Below are 25,446 nucleotides of genomic sequence, written 5' to 3' on the forward strand. Positions count from 1 at the left end.
GTTAAAGTGATGGTCTGTTGTTCTGAAGAGGCTGTAAAATCAGATTAATTCATGGTACTGATGGTAATGTCTTCTAAAATGCACACATTTTGTTTTTACTGGAACGAAACTCCAAATTTTTAAGGCATAAAGTGGGAAATGTGGGCCTGTCATTGTGTTCAAGTTTTAGAGCAGATTTCTTATACTGAAAATTACTTGCCTTGTTAGAAAAACATGAGTTCTGGTCAAATTAAATAATTTTACCTGAAATTAGAATCCATAAGTAGTATTTATTAGATTAAATGATAAAACAATTAGAAGAACTTGAAGAGTGCAAACCTCTGCCAATCTGCCAATTCTATAGTGTCACTAAAAAGTAGTTTGATTTGAATTGTGATCTGGCTCACAGCCAAAATTTAATCAGTTGGGTTTTTTGTGACAACCCTGCCATTTCTTGAAAGAGTTAGTTTTTAGAGACAGTTAGGTAATCTTGCTAACTGATGGACAAACAAACCAACTTTACGAAAAACATTACCTACTTGACAGACCTGACTGGCTTTTAGGACGACAGTGGGACTTTTAGTTTTGTTTCATTTCAGCAGCGGGTTTAACTATGATGAGATATACATGTTGCTTCAGCTGGATTTTTCTATCTGGGATCTCAGTAAAACAATTGGTGAACAGACCAATTATTAACAGAGAGTTAAAGCTACAACTGAGTTCAGTCTCTGAGATAATCAAGATCAAAGAAATCCTTCTTTATGATTCAGAAAACTCAGACTTTCAGCTCAACAAAGCAGCTAAGCTGTTACCTTCACTTTGTAGTTAAGCTCTCTGGTAATCTACTGACCGAGCATCTGAACCTCAAACAAATTATATTTTAAAAAATGACTTTAACAAAAGTTTGACATATATTCATACCTTCCATCGTTTTTAAAGTCATGTTTATGTCATCTTGAGTCTGTAAGCTTCAAGCTGCAAAAATGAACTCAAATCAAAATCCAGAGCAGGAAAGGTCATTAAAGAGTATTTTAACCAGCTCCTTTGTGCTTTATTATCCTCGCTAAAGAGGTTATGTTTTCAGTAGTGTTGATCCGTCTGTCTGTCTGTTACTAAGATTACCTAAAAACTAATCAACACTTTGTGATGAAATTTTGGTGCTGATCCAGATCACAATTTGGATCGTACTTTTTTTATTGATACAAAAACCTCAGAGGAGGGTTGTTCTCTCTGAGTGCTTCAAGTTCAACGTGTTGTTATTTGACAGGTTAATATGTGCACACTGCTCTGAAATGACCATTTGTCTTCTAGAAGTGTTTTAGATATCATTTGTGGATATGTTTTACATTGTAATTGCATTTTAAACTGTGGGAGGCAGTGGTTAGTGCAGGTTCGCCACCTGGTCTTTCTCTGTAAAGTTTGCATGTTCTCCCTGTGCACACGTAGGTTTACTCTGGGTACTCCGGTTTCCTCCCACAGACCAAAAACATGCATGTTAGGTTAATTGGTAACTTTAACCATCCTGAAGCCCTTGTAACTGAGGAGAGGAAGAGAAACCCTTGTAACTTTGGCTCAATTTGATCTGAAGGCCACTGGAGGCTTAAATTGTCCTGAGGTGTGAGTGAGAGTGTGAATGGGTGCCTGTCTCATTTGTCTCTACTTGTCCCTGCGATGGATTTTATGTTATCATGTTCATTACCACTAGTTGAGTTTAAACTCAGAGTTAGAGCTGCATGTTCTTGTAAGATTATCAAGTTTATTTCTGTCCTTTGTGATCAGAGCAGAAGAAAAGCAGATGAAACTGGGAATGTGTTGCTGTTGCTTCTTGTTGGTGAGTTGTTGTCTCCATTCAGCTGAATGTTTAAATAAATGTACGCTTTGTTTTTAAGCCTCTGCTTTGGACTTGTTTTGTGTGTCCGTCTTTTCTGCAACATAAAAAGATCAGATGAGAGAAACTAAGTGGTCGGGTGAGATTCCTCTGAAAGGAGTGAATACTGTAACTTAATTTTTCTCAACAGTTTGGTTTTAAAGGGGACCTATTATTCTTCCTTTAACAGGTCAGGATAGGTCTTTGGGCTATCCAAAACATGTTAATTTCATTTAATACACAAAATCATTTTCAGATATTGAGATTTCACCTGATCAGTTCTGCCTGTTTTTAGTTCATATCAGAATAAGCAGTTTTAGGGCTACATCACTATTATGCAAAAGCTGCTGATGACCACACCCACCCAACCCCGACACTCCACTAACGCACTACATTAAAAAACACAAAAACTCTCTGAAGGATTAAACGCTGTGGATCTGACACACATTTATATCGTTATTAATTCAAATTCTGAGGATTCTGACTTTGGGACAGGGACACTTAGCGGTTCTGAACCAACATTTGTCGAGTAGGAGAGCAGCAATTGGTGGTCTGAAACCCGACTGGTGGCGGGTCGGGACAGCGGCAATATAGACATGTTCTATATTGCAGCCGACAACAGAACATTTTCCTTTTCCAGCAGAGATTGTGCAGTGGCAAAACCAGCAGAACTGACATGATGGTCTTCTTGTAATGAAGTGGGTGGAGCTCCACTTGAGTTGATCGGTGAGGTAAAGTAGATTGTAATGCAACAATTCCGAGGTTTTTGAAACAGTTCATTTTGCAGACACCAGCAAACATTTACTTAAAAAACAGCTGTGTGTTTCTTTTTTTTTTTTTGGCGCTTGGACTGTTTCTAGAAGCAGTAGATACCCAAATGGAAGAACAAAATCATGCAAAAAGTGAATTTTGCAGAATAGGTCCCCTTTAAGATCTCCCTCTCTGTCCTGCTGATGTTTGGAACATTGTGAAGCTCTAATCTTAAATATTGAATGTCTGTTCTCCTGAAAATTTTGCTACAGGATATCTTGTTTGTGACATTTTCACTCAGTATCATTTATTATAATTTTTAATTTATTACAGAGATTGTGACATCAGAACAGCCACTGTGTAGTTTGTACACAGGTGATGTTAGGAAGTGTAATCCATGCTTTGTTTCACTGCCACCTTGTGGCAGAAGTGCCCTCTCAGCCTGAGTGTACAAATTTCAAACTAAATGGTAAAAAAGTAAGATGTTTTCAGAATGAATGAGGTGGACTTCGCAAATGTTGGAAACCCAAAGTATGTTTTTGTACATTCATATCAAATCAATCCAAATGAAAAAATGTTCTCTATATATTATGAAAATTGTAAATGAAACTGCTGCAAAACAACAGACAGGATAAGGTAATATAGTTAAAAAGCTCCAGTATTTTCAAAACCGAGAAATTCACATAAATGCAAGTATACCAGTGCTGAATACACTAAGTTAATAAATATCTATGCTAGCAAATTTAACCACAGTTGAGCAGAGTTGACACTGCTGGTTTAATGTCCAGAATGTGGAAGCAGATGATTCTCTCTGCTTCTCTTCCCCACCTTGTTATCATCCCCTCTGTCTCTGAGGACATCACTGGAGGACATGTGAACGCAGAGGGCATCATCAGCCTGCAGGACAAACCCAAGACCTAGATGGGGAAATAAAAGGTTTAGCAGAAAGCAGTGCTAAAATCCAAACACAAGCTGATACACAGAGAATAGATGTACCAGCTTCATATTTGCTGCAGACATCCATACTGTCCATCACTATCTTCTCCAGGACTCTGTGGGACACATCCTGCAGGGGGAAAAGACTTGTGGCTTAGCAAAACGTAGATGTACAAAAAGAAAGTGATGAAAGATGCAAATGAATCTTTACATGAGCAGTAAAGCACCCTTGTTTTCACCCTTTTTGACTTGTTTTCCTGTTTATAGTTTCTTTTGTATGTTTTTTTTTTTTTTGCAGTCAAACAACTTCCACTATATGTTGTGCTAGTTTAACCATTTACATATTAACATGTTCAGCTTGATCAGGAATAGTGTGCTATGACTCTACACTATGTTTGTCTTCTTATGGTACTTTTAATTTAAGTTGGTTTGCAAAGCTCTAGTTGAGATTTTTTTTCCAACATGAAATATGAGTTTTCTTTAATAGTAACGTTCTTTGTTACTCTACCATAAAACTGAGACAGGTGAAGAACCTGGGCAACAGTAGTAACTCAGTCTCTCCCATCTGAACTTACTGAAGCTTGGACCCCCTTCAGAGAGCTCACCGCTGTCTTGATGGCCTCTCTCACTATTCTCCTTCTTGCCCAGTCACTCAGTTTGTGAGGACAGCCTGCTCTTGATAGATTTATACATCCCATATTCTTTCCATATCTTGATCATGGATTTAACAGAACTCCTGGGTGTGTGTATATATATATATATATATATATATATATATATATATAAGCCATGAACACATGCTGTGCCAGTCATCAGATACCATGCTGGTATAATAACCTGGCCAATGGCGGAGATAGAAGCCACTGATATCAAGACTCGAAAGCTCCTCACAATGCACGAGGGGTTTCACCCTAAGTCTATACACTAAAAGAAAGGAGTGAACATCTGAGCCACTATACAAGATGAAACAATCAAGATCCTTAAGTACATCAGGAAGAAAGCCCCCAATGATGATCTGCTAAGTGAATGTCTCAGGCAGCAGAAACCCAATGTGGAAGAGGAGAAAGAGGAACTGTTAGGGTTTTTATATTATCAGTCTTTGTGCTTATGTGTAAAACTGCCTACGTGAGACACGTAGGTCAGACGGCGGGCGCCACACCATCTGGCTCTCCCAAACAGAGACGTGTTATGTGTTTTTGCTATGAACTGGACTGGCCTTGCCCGGCTCAGATCAACCCCTTTTTTCTTCTTCCTTTAATAAAAGAGAAAGCCCAAGTAAGGAGTCAGAACTTCCTGGACAGCACGCCGTTAGGAGCTGTTGTGGAATTTCTCCTCTTTGCGAAGGCCTTCACAAAAAGACAACAAGCCTCTCCGGTGTGATTCTTTCTTAGCAGGTTGAATAAATCAAAACCCTGACAGGAACCATCACAGAAGGACAAACCACTGTATGGCATGTACCACCGGCAGATTGAGGAAGTGGTTGATATGTAAAAATCTTACCAGTGGCTAGAAAGGGCTGGACTGAAGGACAGCACAGTGGCACTGATCATCGCAGCACAAGAGCAATTGAGACTGGGGTCTATCATACCATGTAGGACCCAAGATGAAGACTGTGTAAAGATGCCCCGGAGACAGTCCAGCACATAATAGCAAGATGTAAGATGCAGGCAGGCAAAGCATACATGGAACACTACAACATAGTGTACCAAGACTCCACCAATGGTGGTAGAAAATGGCAGGGCTAAGACACTGTGGGACTTCCAGATTCAGACTGACAAACAGGTGATGGCTAACCAACCGGGCATTTTGGTGATAGATAAGATACAGAATAAAGCAGTGGTGACAGATGTAGCAGTCCCAAGTGATTGTAACGTAAGGAAGAAGGAGCACAAAAAGCTTGAGAAATACAAAGGGCTGACAAAGGAAATAGAGAAGTTGTGGAGAGTCAAGGCCTCAGTGGTACCAGTGGTCATTGGAGCACTCGGTGCTGTGACCCTCAAACTGGAAGAGTGGCTCCAACAGATCCCAGGAAAAACCTCAGAGATCTCTGTCCAGAAAAGCGTAGACCTAGGAACAGTTAAGATACTGCGTAGAACCCTCAAGCTCTGAGGCTGCTGGTAGAAGACCTGAGCTTGAAGTGAAGTAAAACCATCCATGTGGAAAAATAGGGTGAACTGTCTGAGGCATGAAACAGTCCAGATTGAAAATGAGTCCCCATGTTTAGAAAATCTTTAAAACTCTATACTTATGTCTGTTTTACTAAACATGTGTGACACAATGATAAATGTTTCAGTTAGATCTTCTTGTTCAGAGTGGCCATATCATATGTGGCACTTCAACACTACATGCTGTTTAGACACATAAATAAAAATTTGAAAGAAAAAAAAATGGTCAAGTAACAGAGATGGACTGATGAAGTAATCATGAGATTGCATTGTATTGCTTTATTTACTGTTTTTCTCTGTGAAGTCGGGGTTGCGTGTACCTTGTTCCGTAGCTGTAGCAGCAGTGAAAGTGAATCTGTGAGTCTGTCTTCCAGCAGAGACAGACGTGTCTTCTCTGTCTCCTGCAGCCTCACTCTGTCCCTCTCATCCTGAGGTCTCTGGATAGAAGCACACTGTTATCTCCTGCTGGCCAAAGGTAAAAGGTGGACGATAATAGTTTGCCTTTTATCTGTATGTGTGAGGGTGTGTGTGTTTATCTGTCTGTCAACCAAATTCAAGATGGCTACCAGAACCAACTGATTTCTGGAAAACCCAAAAACGGCACACTCAATTTTACTAATATTGAGCTAAGCCTTGTGGTTGAATTTGAGAGTCATACCTATGACATACAGTGCCTATAAAATGTATTAACCTCCAGAATGGTTTATGCTTTTATTGCTGTCACAAATCAATAATGGTCAATACAAACAGGCTTTTTTACCAAAGGAATGTGTGTGTATATATATATATATATATATATATATATATATATATATTAACCCTCCGGGGTCCAGGGTGAAATTGGATGTTTTTGGACCATTTTTGATTTTCACTCATATTTCATTTTAAAAAAAGGTTTAACCTGACATGTTTGGAGTCATTTTTTTTCAGCAAAACCTCCCAAGTATGAATTGTAAGTTATTTTTTTTACTTTTGACCTACTGTATTAACACAACAGACCTAAAATCACACAAAAAACATAAAATCCGATTAGAAATCTTTTGGTGTTTTTACTGTGAAAACCACAAAAAAATTCATAACAAAATGTTTTTACAACTTAGAAAGCAAGTACAAACAGTAAACTCCATAAACATTTGAACAAATTTAACAAACAACAAAGATATTTACATTATTTACACTAAAATGTAGGCATTGTTTCAGGCGTTTTTCTTTTCTACCAATCAGAAAGGCGTCAAAAATGCCACAATTCATTTGTGCCACTCAAAAAAAAACTGTTTGTCCAAAACAAGGCAAAGGGGCACATCACAGGCCTGAAACTTCCAGGGTGTGTCAGTCCTCTTGTTGTCCACCTCATGGCAGCGTTTGCATTTCAGCCTGCCTTTGGTGGCTTTTTGGCCAGCATCCGTGGTTGAGATGATGGGCACAGGTATGTGATCCTCTCTCCTGCTCTGGGGAACACCTGCCTTTTCTACACCACAAAGCTGTACACCAGTTCCACCATGAAGTCTTTGTGTGTCATGGACTTAACCTGCCTGGCACTGCAGGCGTTTGTTGTTGCAATGTCCAGGAAGTGCAGCAACAAGGTCCTATATCCGCGAGCAGTTTTCCTGTGAGTGGAGTAGTACTGGATGAGCTGTTCTGACAGATCCACCCCACCTATATGCTTTTTTAATGCAATAATTGGTGTTGGGCATGGAATGCCTTTCACAGTCCACCGTCCATCTCTGTCCTTCACTCTTCTCCTCACTGTCTCACCCGAAAACACAGGATGGATGGTGGAGCACACTGACACCTACCGTGTGTCCATCCACTTTACAAAAACAAGTGGACCCTCTCTAATCCACCTCACAGATCCTCTTTCACTTTTTTTGGTGAGAGCATTTCTTCTTCCTCTGGGGCATCTTTTTCTGCTTCAGAAATACATACTTTATGTTGGCCAGGTCCATGAACAGTTTGGGGCTAGTGTAAATTGTCCATGTAAATATGGTACGCAGTGCCAAGACAGGCTGGATGAATTAGGCTCATGACTATGTCATGTGACAGTCCATGTTCAGATGTTGTGAAAGTCTTCTCGGTGTAGATCCCAAACCTGATGGGATAGCCACTGCTGGATTCAGCCAAAACAAAAAATTTAATTTCCCATCTTGTAGGCTTGTCTTTCATGTACTGGGTCATTCCAGTTTTTGCCATTGTTGCCACCATCCTTTCATCCACTGCCAGCTCCCTGTTCGGATGGTAATAAGCCAGGCAGGCACTGAGGATGTCTTCATAAAGAGGCCTGACTCTGAACAGTTTGTCATGGCCTTCTCCTCCCTTTTTTCTGTCGTTTTCTCTGTCCTCCTCAGGATCACATTCCTAAAGATAGATCTGAATCTGTCCCATGTCATTATTTTGGAAGGAAGGGGCACAGATAAAATATGATTCTGCCTCCAATAATCCCGGACACTTGGTAGGGACACCAACGACATGTATATCAGGATGCCAAAAAATTTGTACAAGTCATCCAAGTCAGTCCATTTGTAATTTTTTCATGATTCTATGTTTTTTGCTGCATTTTTGCTGGTGTTCTTGAAGATTGTCCTGACTGTGTCACTGGCAAAAAGCAATAAAAAAAAAGGGTTTTTGGCTGTAGGAGTAAAGTGTCCAGCTGGACCCCTGGTGTTCTCCGCGGCTGGAATCTGCTTACCTCTGGGGCAGCATCAGCCTCCTCCTCCGTCTTCCAGGGCTCAGAGCTGAGGTGTGGCTCTGATGTCCCAGCCAGCAGAAATCTGGACTGGGTGGGCGTGCCACGCCGTCTGTCACGAGTGGTGGAGACAACTGAGGCGAACCCAGACTCATGCTTGCACTAAAAGAACTAATTTATTAAAGCAAAACAAAAACTGGCGAGGCAGCGAAACAAAAACATAAACTAAATCCAAAACGAGGGCAAGAACAAATGCAGACAGGAGCAGGAACAGGACCAGGGAACAAGCAGCACAGAATTACAATGAACCAGCGGAGTAGTGGAGAAAATGACCAGGTTTTAAACACTGAAGATGACGAGGTAAGTGGGCACAGGTGGGTGATACAAATTGTTGACAGGTGGAGATGGGCATGGCAGACAGGAAAATGAGTGACTGAGGAGGCATGGATAGTGACAGGAAACAAAGACACGAACCACAAGAACTAAACTAAGACAAAGTTAACTGAACAAAGACTCAAACAGAAAACATGAAGAGAATAAACTGAAACAGAAAACCCAAAACCCGACACCGTCCTGTCCTCTGTGCGGACCTCCGAGTTGCATACGGTGCGCACTTCGGGGCCGGAGGCTGCTCTTCCTCTCTATTCTCCTCACAAACATAAAAAGGGTCGTCCACTTCATCATTAAAGTCCTCACTCTCTGACTCTGCGTTTCCCTCCTCCATCTCTGGCTCCGCAAACTCGTCCATCTCAAATAAAAGGTGCAGAGCATGCTCCACGTTCAAAAATCTCCTAATTTTTCCAAACAAATAAAAACTGACCATACTAAACACACCACACTTCACACTAACTAAATTATCTAAAAAACGCTAAATATTACAAATCTCAAAACTCACTATCGCTACCGCTGTCTCTTTTTTTCTGCCGTCACTTCCCACAACTTTTGCACCTGTATCTTCTTCTTTGTGTATTTTTTGGTGGACGGAAAATAACTTTGCGCTCAGAGTTGCTCGTCTTTGCTCTGATGTCCCGAACCTACGCACTCCAAATATTAAAGCAGTTTTTAGAAAAAGATACAGTGTAATTTTTTTGTCATAAGTCTGGTTTTATTTGACCTATCAACACAATTTAAAAATTGGTGTATAGTTTCAAGTCCGCACTTTCAACACAAATTGAAACAGTTTCTGCGAGGCAGGGTTTTTGTCTTATCAGCGATTTAAACCAGTTATGTGATTTGGATGCGCTGGCGCGTTCATGGACTCCTGAGAGTTAAAAAAAAATCTTCAGTGTCAAAGTGAAATCAAATTTTCTTCAGAGCAATACCAAAAAAATAAAAAATATTTTATGTAAAAAAAGTGATTGCAGAAATGTTCACCCCTGTTCGCATGACTGTTTTAATTCAACTCAGAGAAAAGAATATTAAAACTTTTAATAAAGTTTTTTTTCAACAGTTCACATTGCCACTCTTCCATAAAGCTTAGAAACTTGAAATTCAATTTTGAATTAAACCTGTAATTTCTAATATGATTTATGAGATTTACTGAGTTTTCTTTAACAGTAACTTTCTCTTTGTCCCTCTCTTATAAAGCTTAGACCTGTAAAGAACTTTGGCAACAATTGTTGTATCACAGTCTCTCCCATCTCTCCTGCTGAAGCTTGTACCTCCTTCAGAGTGCTCACGGGTGTCTTGGTGGACCCTCTCACTATTCTCCTTCTTCATGTCATTGAATTTGTGATGACGGCCTGCTCTTGGTAGATTTACACATGTACCATAGTCGTTTCATTTCCTGATGATGAATTTAACACAACTCCCGAGGATGTGAACATTTATGCAATCACTTATTTTACATTACATATTTTGATTGATTTGATTTCACTTGATTTGATTTCACTTTGACACTGAAATTTACTTTTGTAAAGAAGGTCAATTAAAACTTGAACATGACTGATTTATGACAATAATAAAACATAAAATATCCAAGGAGGAATATATTTTATAGGCACTGTACTTCAAGCACTGACACATCTTACCAGGTCACAGTATCATAGGAGATTGTGCATAAGGTCTTTTACAACGTTTGACCAAAACGGTCTATAACTCAAAGTTAGTTTTCAGTGAAAATAACATTTATGCTGCAGTTCAGTCGTTTGTTTACACAACAACAGCGGTTGGATTAGGCTATATGACACTGAAAATTTTTGAACCCAGGTCTCAGAGTGAAACTTTTTGGACCCCATTTGCATTTCAAACGAAGTTGCAACATGTGAAATCCCACGTGCGCACCACAGACAGCTGTAGTCATTAGTCATTCTGCGCATGCAGGAGAACATCAACAGCAATAATAATGGCAGATAACAGAGAGCTCTTATATTACTCCCCCTTTTCAACATGTAGCAGCAACCAAACCTCCATCTAGGTCCAAACAAAAGGCTGAATATTCACCATTTTGGATGTAATGGACATGGGCACGTAAGCGCTAACTAGTCGCCTGACATGGAAACTACAGTGGGCTCAACAAGCACAGCAGCATCATGTAAACATGTAACTTTTTTCCAATCAACATCTGAAAATCTTTAACGTTTCCAGGAGATCGGCCTTGTGTAAACAGGGTCTAAAACTCTGACATGAAAGATTAAGTGTAATCTGCAACTTTCAATTACAATACTGCACACACATTGGGTTAACCAACTGCCTAAATAAAAAAAAGACTATGATGGGTCAAAAGTCAAAAACAGAATCAAATCCATAACCCCTTCCACTCACCTCCCCCCTCCCAAAAACGTTTCCAGCTGCCTTCTCTTGGTTTGGTCCGGTCCAGCTGCAGAAGTCCCTGCTGCTGCGCCTTTTGTCATGCAGATGACTGTGAAAGAATGAGGAGGGGGATGAGGAGGTGAGGTGGTTAAAGAAAACTCTTTCATACAATGATGCAGAAAACAACCCAGAGACAGGAAACATGTTGTGGAGCATACACATAAAGCTTACGTAGACTTGTACACGCACATACACATACACACACAGTCAACTGTTAGTGGTATTATAACAAAGTGGAAGTGAGGTCACAAACATTCTCCAGAGTCAATAGCTTTCAGATTAGCTAAGGAACAGTGTATGGAATGGGATGCAATGCAAAGCGTTGGATGCAGTGGTACAAAGCACACTGCAACTGGACTATAGAGCAGTGGAGACAAATTCTCTGAAGAGACAAATCAAGCTTCTGTCACAAGCCTGGGTGCTACCAAGCACCTACGGCTCCAAGGCAAAGATGAGGACCAGTAGGCAGCAGGTGAAGATAAAATCTCTTTAATCCAAAAAGATTCCTTTGATAAGCAAAAACGTAGCACATCCAGAGTTCCCAAAAATCTCTCAAATAACAAAGGACTCCAAAAGACATACAAGGACCCCACAAGCAAACTGAAACCCAAATGCCCTTAAATACTTACAAACATAATTACAAAATCAAAAACAGGTGAACCAAAAAACCAAGACAAGAACAACCCACAAAAGAAACAACAAAAACCCGAACCGGATCCAAAGAACCGGAACCCTAACACAAGACATGAAAACCCACAAAAGAAACAAAACCCGAACCAGATTCAAAGAACCGGAACCCTAACGCAAGACAAGAAAACCCACAAAAGAAACAAAACCCAAACCGGATTCAAAGAACCGGAACCCTAACGCAAGACATGAAAACCCACAAAAGAAACAAAACCCAAACCGGATCCAAAGAACCCTAACCCTCACAGGTTCTTCTGAATACTGAGAGGAGACGCTTCTCTGACCCACATGTCCTGGCCCCGCTGCCATCCACTCTACTGAGTCAGGTTCTTCCAGTGGAGATCTCTAGCACTCCGAACCTACCAGTGAGGGACCACAGCGGGCCGGACTCCGAGAACCGGAATCCTCACAGCTTCTCTGTCTGGCAACCCAATGGACGAGTCTGGGTTTGGCTACTACTAGGAGTGCCAAGTGTAAAGTTTGATGGAGGGAGGATTATGGTGTAGGGTTGTTTTTCAGGACTTGGGCTCGGCCCCTTAGTTCCAGTGAAAGGAGCACTTAATGTTTTAGCATACCAAGACATTGTGAACAATTTCCAACTTTGTGGGAAGAGTTTGGGGATGGCCCCTTCCTGTTCCAACATGACTGAGCACCAGTGTATATAGCAAAATCTATAAAGACATGGATGAGCGAGTTTGGTGTGGAAGAACTTGACTGGCCAGCATAGAATCCTGACCTCAACCAGATAAAACACCTTTGGGATGAATTAGAGCAGAGTATGCAAGTCTGACCTCACAAAAGCACTTTTGAAAGAATGCTCAAAAGTTCCCATAAATACACTCCTAAACCTTGTGGAAGGCCTTCTCAGAAGAGTTAATGTTGTTACAGCTCTAAAGGGTGGGCCAACATTATATTAAACTCTATGGATTAAGGATGGGATGTCACTTAAGTTCGTAAATGTGTGTGTGCCACAAACATAAACAAAAAACTTCCATCTCGCCCTATTGTTCCACATGGGCAGTTTCACTTTCACTTCAATCTCAGGTCCTCTACCAGTAGCCTGGGAGCTTGTGGGTTCTACGCAGTATCTTGACTGTTCCTAGGACTGCGCTCTTCTGGACAGAGATCTCTGAGGTTGTTCCTGGGATCTGTTGGAGCCACTCTTCCAGTTTGGGGGTCACAGCACCCAGTGCTACGATGGCCACTGATACCACTGAGGCCTTGACTCTCCACAACTTCTCTATTTCCTTTGTCAGCCCTTTGTATTTCTCAAGCTTTTTGTGCTCCTTCTTCCTAATACTACAGTCACTTGGGACTGTTGCATATATCGCAACTGCTTTCTTCTGTAATGCTGTTGTCCATGAATGTCTTGTTCCAGTAGCCCATTTCTTGTCAGAATGTCCTGGTTTCCCAACATCTGACGCAAACCTTATATATATATATATGTCTCAGACAATGGGGAACAGAGGACAAGGTGCTGGAAGTACAAGCCCTTACATGGGATGTACCACAGACAAATAACTGAAGTGGCTGATATCAGGAAATCCTACCAATGGCTGGAAAAAGCTGGACTCAAGGACAGCACAGAAGCACTCATCCTGGCCGCCCAGGAACAGGCCCTAAACACCAGAGCAATAGAGGCTCAGATCTACCACACCAGACAAGACCCAAGGTGTAGGTTGTGCAAGGAGGCCCCTGAGACAGTCCAGCANATAACAGCAGGGTGCAAGNTGCTGGCAGGGAAAGCATACATGGAACGACATAACCAAGTGGCTGGCATAGTGTACAGAAACATCTGTGCAGAATATGGACTGGAAGCCCCNAGATCAAAGTGGGGAACACCCCCAAAGGTAGTGGAGAATGACCGAGCTAAGATCCTGTGGGACTTCCAGATCCAGACAGACAAAATGGTAATGGCGAACCAACCGGACATTGTGGTGGTGGATAAACAACAGAGGAAAGCAGTTGTGGTGGATGTAGCAATACCGAGTGATTGCAACATCAGGAAAAAGGAGCACGAGAAACTGGAGAAATACCAGGACCTCAGAGAGGAACTGGAAAAGGCCTGGAAGGTAAAGACCACAGTGGTGCCTGTGGTCATCGGGGCCCTAGGGGCAGTCACCCCCAAACTGGAGCAGTGGCTAAAACAGATCCCAGGAACAACATCAGACATCTCAGTCCAGAAATGTGCAAAACACCGCAGTGAAGTTAGTTTTAAGTTGGATATTGGATATTCGCGGTCCGCAGAGTTAGCGGCGTCTAGCTCACGGCTGACCCGAAATAGGAATGCTAATGTCGGCCAGCCATCCCTAAGTGAACCACCGCGCGTGAGAGAAGGGGCCGGCAGAGAATATCCAATATCCAACTTAAAACTAACTTCACTGCGGTCGCAAATCAGTTTCCTACCCAGCTGCAGGAGAGTGGGGGGAAGCTGTTTTGCACGTCCTGCAGTGTAATCATCTTAAATAAACGCAAGTCATCCATCGACAAACATTTGGTGTCTGCAAAACATGTGAGGAGAGCTGCCGAGGGAGACGAGGGACAATCCAGAAATGGTCATGAATGTCCGTTTATAAGCAATCGAAGTTCTCAAATAAAGCACCTTTTGAGAATGTCAATGTTTGTTGGTAATTATCTTACAAAACTAGTAAGTATTTTTGGTTTATATATTAAAAGTTATGTTTTTTTATTGATTTTAGTAAAAAAAAAAAATCGCAACTTTTCGGAAAATGCCCCACGAAATCCTGGAGGGACTGACTATTGTATACTGACTTGTTATATCGTAACACGCTTGTCTAATCTGTTCTGTACAAGAATATGTTTGATCCTAATGCTTCTTAGAGAAAGCAGAGCTATTTGCTACTTTATTCAAGTTGCCATCAGCAGCTGCTGCACAAACAGCTAGTTTGCCATTTCCCCCCTGTTCATCCATCGGATCCTTCTCATTGTCAAGTACTGTTGAAGCAATATCTGCATTCAGCTTTCTGTCAATGCAGTCGGGCTCAAAATAAAAAGGCAGAATGAAAGATATTTTAGCTTATGGGCTGGATGGGGCTAGCACCAAAGACACCAGGTGACATAATATAAACAAAACAGCGACGTCTGAGTAAAATCTCAATTTTTTTTAAAATGGAAAACTTTTAGACTGGGTCAGTGGTCTAGTGGTAGACTGTCTGCCCTGAAACTGGGAGGTCGTGGGTTCAATCCCCGGCCGGGTCATACCAAAGACTAAAAATGGGACCCATGGCCACCCTGCTTGACACTCAGCATTAGAATTGGGGGGGGTTAGATCACCAAATGATTCCTGAGCGTGGGACCACTACTGTTCACCGTTCCCTCAGGGGATGGGTCAAATGCAGAGATCAAATTTCACGCGCTCAGGTGTGTGACAATCAGTGGTACTTTATCACAACCAGATTTTGACAGACAAATCAGACTGTTGTTCCTGCTAGTTGCTACTTACTGGAAGCCAGTTATTTATTATATCTCCTTAGACAGCCTCCCACACCTCTCTGTTGCGTTAAGCAAATGCTTTAAGCAGTACAAAGAACCAAACCACTTTTAGGCTGATGCGGAGGAATGGGACATAATTTTCAAAAAGCATCAATGCATCATTTTGGCTATGGTTGATACATTTTCTGTTTTTAATATAATATTCCTTAAAAGTATAGTTTTCTCAAATGATTTATTGGGGGGACAATCTCTGTTTTTCCAAAAGTAGTGGGTTCCAGATCTCCAGACCCCTCCTTTGCTACAAATACATGACGATAACGAACACCTTTCAGGTCCAGTATCCAGCAAGATATGGCAGAAAGGAAAAGCTTCCTTACAATATTCAAAGCATAACAGGGTAACTTATTTATACACAAGTGTTTGTCTTTTAAAACTATTTCCATTTCCCGAATGTCTTAAATACACACTTGATGTATAAAGCAATTTTTTTCCGCAATGTTTGTTTTGTTTTTGGGGAGGGGGGTAGTGTTGATGATTCAATAATGTCATTAAATTTTTTTTGACCTTAGCTTTGGTGTGATAAGATGTTCTCTGCTCTATGTAAGGCAATTTTATTGTTCATCAGCCTTGTCTGTTCATTGAAGTAATGCAATATACAAAGGTGTTGCTGTAGTTGAGCAAATAGTCTGCAGCACAAACAAGCATGTAATCTGTCATTGTTGTTACGTCTGTCATGCTTGGGGTCATGGGAGAGGGTAACAGTGAGTCTATGGCATCATTGTTTTCAAAATATTGTGTTTAAGCTGTCCACATGAAAACCCAAGTGTGGGATTTCAAGATTTTCTCACTCTGAAACCTATTTCAACAAATACCATTTTGATGTTCCTAAAATGATGTTTCCTTGTGGACACATGGCTGGAACAATAAAAAGCTTTTACATATTCATGAAATTTGTTCCCATGTGCCTTACACTAAGAGATGTTTGCTGGTAAACAAATAGAATATCTGAAAGTTAGATGTTTGCTGACCTCTTCCCACAGATGTGTGACATGAGGCTTTTCACCTCCAGCTGGCAACATTTCTTCATTTCTCTGTCCTCTTCCTCTTCATCAGAGGCAGCTCTTCCTTCTACTGCCCGCTGCAGACACTCAGCATCTGGAATCACATGAGTCCTTCACTATGACTGTTGCATTTTCTTAAAGTATATTTCTCTCTCCATGCTGAGCCTTTGTTCTCGTTCATCACCTGTCTTACTGCAGGAGTCTTCAGACTGATTCCTCTGAGCTGGAGAATTAACAAGGCAGGTGCAGCAGCTTCTGAAAGAGACAAACAAACACTGAATGTTACTAGTAAACCTGTCAGACACATCTAGCCCTCTATGGCGAGGAGACCTGATGGTGCCTTATGATGTATCATCAATGATGGTGAGATCAAACTGTAAGGTTTGGCAATGAAATATTGTGCACAACCCTAGAATGCAGTTTTGCACATGAAAATATGCTGAATTTTCAAAAATTGGCTTTGTGAAAACCCCTTTTGGAGAATTGCCACCTTAATGTGGTGGAGGGATATGACAACCTCTGAAGTTCCCGAGGGCTATGCTGTCTGGGGCATTAGTCCCTGGTAGGGTCTCCCATGGCAAATGGGCCTTGAGGGAGGGGTTAGACTGGGACTGGGAGGAATTTGGAGAGGCCATGGAGAAGGACTTTCGGTTGGCCTCAAGAAGGTTTTGGTAAACCTTTCGGTGACTCAGAAAGGAAAAGCAGGCCCTGTCCCAGACTGTGCTTGGTTTCAGTGGGAAACTGCTGATACGGACTGGGGATATTTGTGAAAGGAGCACTTCGAGAATCTTCCTTATGGCGGTGGTTGCCATTTTTAAAAAGGGGAACTGAACAGTGTGTTCCAACAATCAAGGGACAACACTTTTCAGCCTCCCTGGGAAAGGATACTCCAGGGTGTTGTAAAGGAGGCTCCAATAGATTGTCGAACCTTATACTCAGGAGGAGCAGTGTGGCTTTTGCCCTGTCATGGAACAGTGGACCAGATCGTTACCCTTGTGTAGTTGTTAAAGAGGTCATGGGAGTTTGATTCTCTAGTCTACATGTGTTTTATGGATCTAGAGAAGGCTTCTGACAGTGCTGTCATTAGCCATATGCTCGCCACAAAGTCAAGCCCATTTTCAGTGCAGGTTGAATTTCACCAGGGTTGTCCCTTGTCTCTGATCATGTTTGTGGTGTTTATGAACAGGATCTCAAGGTGCAGTCATAGAGAGGAGGGTGTCTGGTTTGGGAACCTCAGGGTCTTGTCTCTGCTTTTTGCAAATTATGTGGTTGGTGTCTTCAGGCCAAGACTTTCAGCATGCACTGGGGCAGTTTGCAGCCCTGTGTGAAGCAGCTGGGATGAAAATCAGCTTTTTTAAGTCTGAGGCCATGGTTCTCAACTGGCAAAATGTGTAATGCAACATTAAAGATTTTTAAACGTTGATTAAACGTTTACACAGTGTTGCTGTGCTCGTTGAACCCCCTGTAGTTTCCGTGCCTGACCACTAGTTGGTGCTTACACGCAAACATGACAGACACCAGTCCATTTTTACTTTAAACAACAATTTACATTTTTACAAACAATGTTCTGAGATTATTTTACACATAAAGTCTTGCATAAATCATATCCCTTCTTACATCAAAAAATGCAGCCAGAAGACATTTACTTTGACTGTTCTAAATTAAATAACAAAATTTACACTTTTAATAAAGCCTTTCTAAAGAAATATCAAAGTATGGATATTAGAATCTGTTTATGTTTTAGCTTCTTTCCGTTACCTAGTTAAACATAAACAATTGTAAGGTAGCTCCACATCTATTTTTTTTTCTAAATTGGTGGGCCTAACTAATTCCGTTACCAGCTCCAACCTGCTGGCTGGTCAGACTCCCCATTTAGATCTCCACTTTCTGCCACTTCAAACAACTTACCTCCATGAACCTCACACTACAGAAAGAAAAATTAACATTCAAGATGCGAGCAATTCCACTCTCCTTTGCTGAAACCATTGCACACAGTAAAGACAGTTAAACTTTTCCTATTTTTGGGTCCAACATTAAAAAGTCAGGCTTAGCAATAAAAGCTAGTATTACACATGGAATGAGAGAGAAAACGGTCTAACTATAGCAATCTTTTTCAAATGGTAATATAATGTTTTTAACGTGATACGTAAAGGTTTTAAACTTGTACTGAAAGGTTCATTGCCAGAGCCCTGGGTTTCACTGAGTTATTTATTTATTTATTTAAACATTTCTCAACAAGTCTTATTATTTTATAAATAACATACAGTATAAGTACAGCTTTATTATTTGTGGAGGGTCATATCAGAGTAGCACGAAGGAAAGTTAATAAAAAGTTAAGGATTTTTTTGTTTGTTTGTTTGTTTGTTTTTTTCATTCAGGAGTCAGGGTTGTTGTTTGCCTTCAATACATTATCATCACGCTCAGTGAAAGGCAGTGAGTGACATGCATTTTTTTCAATGAATACTAAACCTTCAATTCAGACTGAGTTAAACATGTGTACAACCATACCTGCGGGAATTCAGTAGTTTAATTACAAATCAGCTGAAAACATAGGCAAATGATGTGTAACTGGATCTGTAGACACATCCATCCGTGGAATACCTCCCCTCATCACTACACACAGTGTTTGAACCTGTATTGAAGCAGCTCATCCTCCAGCTGGGTGATCTTGGACTTGAGCTGTGGCACAGACTGGGCCTGTTCTTGGATCAGCCGAACCCTCTGCAGCCCCAACCTCAGAGCCTCACGAGCCTCCTCTGCCCGCTTCCTAAATGGAACAATCAAGGATCAGAATGCATTCTTACATTATATACAACCCCATTTTTGAAAAAGTTTGGATGATGCGTTAAATGTAAATAAAAACTGAATGTAAAAATTTGTAAATCTCCTAAACCCATATGTTTTCACAATGAAAGTAAACATATAAAATGTTTAAACAAAAAAATATGTATACAATTTTTAGGGGAAAAAAATAAGGTAATTTTTAATTTGATGGCAGTGGCACGTCTCAAAAAAGTTGGGACAGGTCCATGTTTCCCACTGTGAAGCAGTAACATCAGTCTGTAAACATCAAGGAACTGAGGAGACCGTCTGCTGGAGGTTCTGGAGGGGAATGTTGTCCCATTTTTGTCTGATGAAGGATTTTAGCTGTTCAACAGTCCTGGGTCTTCTTTGATAAGTCGTCTGGACTGCAGGGAACCTGGTTCAGTGCCTGGACTCTTCAACTACTCTATGGAGATACTATAATGTTTAGCATTGTTTTGCTGAAATATGGAAGGGCTTTCCTGAAACTGGGTGATTTCATTGTGTAAATGGAAACATATGTTGTTCTACAACCCCTACATACTTTTCTATATTGACAGTGCCTTTCCAGATGTGTGAACTGTCCATACCACAGGCACTAATGGACCCCCATACCATCAGAAGGTTCCTCTCCTGTCCTAATACGGAGGGCATGGCATCTGTGGTATACAAAAAGAATTTTTAATTTTGATTTGTTTGATCACACAAGATAAAGTTGTTGTGATAGCCTCACAGCCTGGGGCCTATTTTTGTTGAGTTTGCATCTTCTCCCTATTCACAAATATGGAGAAGATTTCTCTGAGTATTCCGGTTTCCTCCCAAAGACCAAAAACATGCATGTTAGGTTAATTGGTAACTCTAAATTGTCCCTAGGTGTGAGTGGAAGTGTAAATAGTTTGTTGTCTGTATGTGTCCCTGTGATGGACTTGCGACCTGTCCAGGGTGTCCCCCGTCACTCACACAGTGACTTATGGAGATAAGCACCAGCTCTCCAGTGACCCTGTGCAAAAAAAGCAGGGTAAAGAAAATAGAGAATGGATGGATGAATGAACACAAAACAGTTTGCCATTTTGCCTTATTCTATTTTAAATGAGAATTGGTCCAGCAAACACACCATTGTTTGTGAATGGTGTTCACATCTGGGTTCTTCTTTGCGTGATAGAGTGTTAACCAGCATTTGTGGATGGCACACTGAACTGTGTATAGACAACAATCTGTGGAACTGTTACCGAGCTCATGCACTGATGTCCATAACAGAATCAGACCTGGCCACTACATAAAAACTTTCAGCCTTGTCCTTTTGCACAGAGATTTCCCTAGATTCTTGTCATCTTTTGAATATATTATGAACTGTAGATGATGGGATATTTAAAGTATTCCTAATATTTCTTTCAGTAACATTCTGAAATTGTTTCACTATTTTTAGAATTTCACATACTGGTGAACTTCTTCCCATCTTTACTAATGAGAAATGCAATTTTCATACCCAGTTGTCTTTCTGACCTTTTGCCAATTAACCTAATTGGGTATAAAATGCTCCTCCAGCTGTTTATTTTGCATACCACTTACTTCTAAAGCCTTTTGTTTCCCGTCCAAATTTGTTGTGATATCCTGCTGCCATAAAATTCAAAATTACCTTTGCTATCTTCCATTGTAAATAAACATGGGCTTATGAAATTTGCAAATCATTGCATTCTATTTTAGTTTACATTTTACACAACATCCAACTTGATTGGATTTGGATATAAAAGGGTCATAACACAGCTCCAACCTCATCTGAAAGTTTTCCTTCCTCAGAGAAGACTCCATCCCCTGCAATTTGCGCACCTTCTGGTACGCCCACTGTAGCTCCTCTTCCAAATGCTTATTGAACCTGATGGCTTCTTCCAGCTGCCCGTCACGTGACGAACGAATCAGCTTTAGCTCCCTCAGAACGGGGTCTCTGATGTCCCATCTCTTCTGTACCCTCCTTGTTCTGTTTGCTTGAGGCCCAACCAGCTGCCCTTCAGGTCCGTCAGTTGGTACCAGGTTTTGCTGCACGGGGATGTTGGAAGATGTTGAGAAAGGGAAGGTGCTGCTCTGCCCCCGTCTCAAGGCCACCTCAAGAGCCAGACAGCGAGCGTCACTCCCCTGCAGAGCAGAGCGGAGATCCTCCACCAACTCCCTCAGAGCTGCAGCCTCATCTGAAAACGACAAGCATGAGACAAGATTTTAGAAGAAAAGTGAAACCAAACAGATACTTTTACATGTCGACCAATTTGATCTCATTTCAAGACTGGACTAAGATTTAAATGATTAATGCTTCTATTTAATTATACTCTGATTCCTACTACTTCATCAGCACGTACACTGTTGTTTTTCTGTTTTTTATTTTTCTATTCATTTTTTGCAGTCTAACTATTTCCGCATACTTTGTGCTATTTTAGCCATTCATATAGCAAAACTTTCAGCTCATTCAGGAGATGCTATGACTGTTAGGTTTTGTTACAGTTCCTTCAAAAGCATTCCTCCCTTTGAAAACTGCCTCAGTATACTTGTTCTTTTTTTGTCTTTTGTGACACTTTTGGTCTTTGAGCCAGCATTTTAGCTAATATTTTGCTCCTTTTAGCTTTTAGTCAGGCACTGTCAGTTCATTACGTCAGGTGAGGTGCTGACCTTCTGAAAAAAAAAATTTGCCCTCCAAAAATAGTTCCTCCTAATAATTACTTACTTAATTATTTAGCTTATAGTGTTTTGTTTTGTGTTTAGTGTTAGTGTTTTTCAACTAAACATATCACAAAAAGTAAAAGACATTATGTTTTGCAGATTATATTTTTGTTATAACGATACTCTTTGCCACAAATTGTACACTGGTAACAAGCTTGTTAATTTCCTCTTAAATCGTGCAACATCTGTTAGGAAAATGTATTTGTGGGTTGAACAGCAGATGCTGACAATCAGGTGCAATGAGCAAGGCTCCTGCAACAATGGTCAGTTGGTGTCTGACTTTTGGAGTTAACCATGTCTGTTTGTTAGCAGAATATCTCATGAACCACAGGACAGATTTCAATGAAACTCCCAGAAAATAATCACTGGCTGCACCTCTACAAGTGTTTTAATGTTGGAGTCACAATAATTTGGGATGGCCAGCACAGACAATTGATCTTACAAAACAGCTATAATGATTATAGTTGAAAACTGAAAGGCAGTGGGCGATATGCATTCCTTTAAATAATACTAGGTCTCTAATTGTTTGTGAAACTATCTTTACAATATTTTTTTCAGTAAAAGAATGAAAAAGGAGAAAATGATCCAAGAAAAAAATCCCTAAACTTGTGAAGCGCTTAAATAAGACAGATATGTGTGAGTAACTGATGTTAATAAATCATCTCCTGACAGATTCCTCCTGTGTCAGTGAGGATTTTTATAAATCAGTGGAATCTGGAGGTGTATTGGTCATTTCCATCTTAAACAAATCCAGATGTGATCCTTCCACTAATGATATGAGTGTGTGATGGGAAGTTAATTTTAGGATTTATGTTATTTTATCTTGCTATGTTGTCATTGTTTTTAAATTGTTTTATGTTGTTAAAGGCTAAAGGCCCATCTGGGGACGTGCATTGCAAACTAGCTAAGGCTATAAATGTTATAGTGTTCAATATTTGCTTATATTTAACACTTGTCCACACTCAAATAAACAATAAAGAAAAGAAAGAAAGAAAACCCGGAAACAGTAATCTAAGGTCCGAACTAATAGTTCTGTTGGTACCTGGCTCCTCTGTGTTTCTGGTTTTCATGAATCTGTTCTTTGGTTCCGTCTGATCCCGGGTCAGATCGAAGCTCACACACTTTCTCCTCCTGACCCGAGGCCACCGGATACGGATCTGCCTCTCCACCAGCTCCGTCTCCTCAGAAACCGGCAGGCGCCACGCGCACTCCCCGGCGCTTGAGCGCGCACTGCGCACACGGAAAACCCCACAGAGTCGAGCGTGAAAGTCTTTAAAAGAAAGTTGTTCTGGCAGCCCGAAGCACGTGTCCCTAAACTCCTCATTCATCTGCTCCGTGTCTCCGTGTCCTCCTGGCTCCGGTGCTTTCTGTCCCTTCTCTGCTCCTGGGAGTCCCAACGCAGCGCAGAGCGCGCGGAAATCCTCCGCAGACACCGTGTCGTCCTGGTTCGGGTAGGCCAGGTGGTGGAAGACCTCCTGCAAGTACTGGTCGATTCCGGTGGCTAAAACTACGATTTCGTTGTCCGCGCGCGGGTCAGGGCAGTTGTGGTGCGCCAGGACGCTCCGGAGCCACTCGCTCTGACGCGCCGCTCGCGGCAGCGGCGGTTTCACGCCCGGAAGAGTCAATACGGTGCGCTCCATGATGATTGCACATCCACCGAATCTTTCTCTTTTGGGTGTCAGCAAATAAGGCCAGCCTGTAGAAACTTAGGCTGACTTAGTTTAAAGATCAAAAGAGGTTGGAAGGCATCCTGGAGCGGTGAAGTGGTGTTTTCCTGCGGTGCGTTAAGTCACAATCTGATCCCTGCAGCAAGAAAAAAAGACATCAACTCAACCCTGAGTACACACTCTGACCGCATCTCCCTTATTGCACCAATAATAAAGCTGCAGTGTGCAGGAAAGACGTGTGGTTGTTTGATGCTGCTGCAAAACTGGATCAAATATCAATGAAACCAAACGATACGATCCAAGTGCCTGTCAGGACACGGAATGTACAACAAAACTATTTGTTTAAAGTAAATTGAGGATCTGTGGAAACCTGAGGCGTTATGTGGCACCTGTCAGGAGTTTGTGTTGTGACTCTCAGCTACTACCACCCCAAACTTAGCTAAATATCTGCAAAGCTGTGGTGGCCGGTTTGAATCAGGTTAACTCTAAATGTCAATAATTGTAGACATACCTCTATTAATTTCTTTCTGAGAGTTTCATTAAAATCTATATGGTGATTTATGAGATTTTTTTGCTAACAGACAGACAAACAAACAGGTCAAAAAAGAAAACAAAATAGAAGCACTTGGAAAGTGTAAATCTCTGCTTCTGTCTGCAACACTGCTCCTATCTTCTTATCAGACATTCAGATCTTTAGAGGCATTGAAATCTGGATTTGTTTCCAGGGAATCCAGCAGCTCTTATGATGGAAACACATTTCCTCACCTGAACCGGAACACTTCTCACAACTTGACAGCCAAAACACAGACAGTTTGTTGGATTCGCTCCCCTGGGCATGACCAGACTCACTGCAGCACACAGATTCCACATTAATCACTCTGCGTCACTCTACTGTAGTTTTACCCACCAGCAACAGTCCTTTACCTTGGACCTAAGTCAGATCATCTTATCTAACTAACCAAGTAAACAGTAGGTTGAGAAAGGTTAGTCAAAGACCATCCTGTACTTTAGCTCTAATATGGCATCTGTCTTTATCATATCTTTTAGTAGCAGGAGATAATGTTTTCCCCATGTCAGTGTTTTTATCTGTTTGTTAGCAAATATCTCAAACCACTGAACGTTTTTTGATGAAACACTCAGAAAGTAAACTGGATGAACATCTACAGGTGATTAATGCTTGGAGACAACCTAATTCAATATGACCATTATAGCCAATCAACCATAGTCAAATGTACAGGTATTGAACTAAATTTGATGTGGTAGCAGCTGAATAACAGAATGTTCATGCAGGGGCGTCACTAGGTTTTAAGGACAAGGGGGACTTAGCCCCCAGGAGCTGCACAGGATGTGAGCAAACGTAGTGGGCGAGAACAAAATTTCTCAAACAGCTAACAAAACCTGAGTTGCTTTTCCACATTTTTGGACACATTTAACAGATACCTTACTGTGTAAACATTTTAAGCAACCAATTATTTTTTTATTCAGAGCATCAACAAACAGGAAAGATGTTTACAGTTTTAACAAGAAAAATAAACATATTTTTTATTTTGTGAATTGAATATTACTGTACTGTTTTAAATGCCAGCTAATGTACACTATAATGTTTGGTGCTGGTGTATACCCAGTTATGAAGTCTAACTGTGACTTTATGTATTATATAAAATCTCAGTTATTCCACAGCTCTGATTTAGATTAACTGACACAAGAATGCTTCTGTAGAAAACAGTTATTACTGCTATAACATTCTCCAGTAAACCTTCCACAGGTGGCCCAGACAGTATTTTTCACATGTAATTATTTCACCATATCTCTGATGTCTCATCCTCACGACAAAATACAGACAACAGAAAAGCTGACTGGAATAACTTTTAAACAAGCT

At 41.0% G+C, this 25,446-nt stretch overlaps 1 protein-coding gene across 1 annotated transcript; it reads right to left on the minus strand.

Moving 5' to 3' along the window:
• On the minus strand, window positions 1-23,788 carry si:ch211-112f3.4 (EF-hand and coiled-coil domain-containing protein 1). The gene is made up of 9 exons (XM_017437979.3): window positions 22,943-23,788; window positions 20,966-21,377; window positions 19,025-19,159; window positions 16,577-16,647; window positions 16,360-16,486; window positions 11,144-11,240; window positions 6,018-6,134; window positions 3,593-3,662; window positions 1-3,513 (listed from the first exon to the last, which is right to left on the minus strand). Exons 1-9 carry the CDS (start codon window positions 23,538-23,540, stop codon window positions 3,374-3,376), a joined length of 1,767 nt encoding a protein of 588 aa, XP_017293468.1. The 5' UTR covers window positions 23,541-23,788; the 3' UTR covers window positions 1-3,373.
• Window positions 23,789-25,446: the final 1,658 nt, after the last annotated feature.

Source organism: Kryptolebias marmoratus, linkage group LG4 (genome assembly GCF_001649575.2).
Source record: "Kryptolebias marmoratus isolate JLee-2015 linkage group LG4, ASM164957v2, whole genome shotgun sequence".
Taxonomy (NCBI): domain Eukaryota; kingdom Metazoa; phylum Chordata; class Actinopteri; order Cyprinodontiformes; family Rivulidae; genus Kryptolebias; species Kryptolebias marmoratus.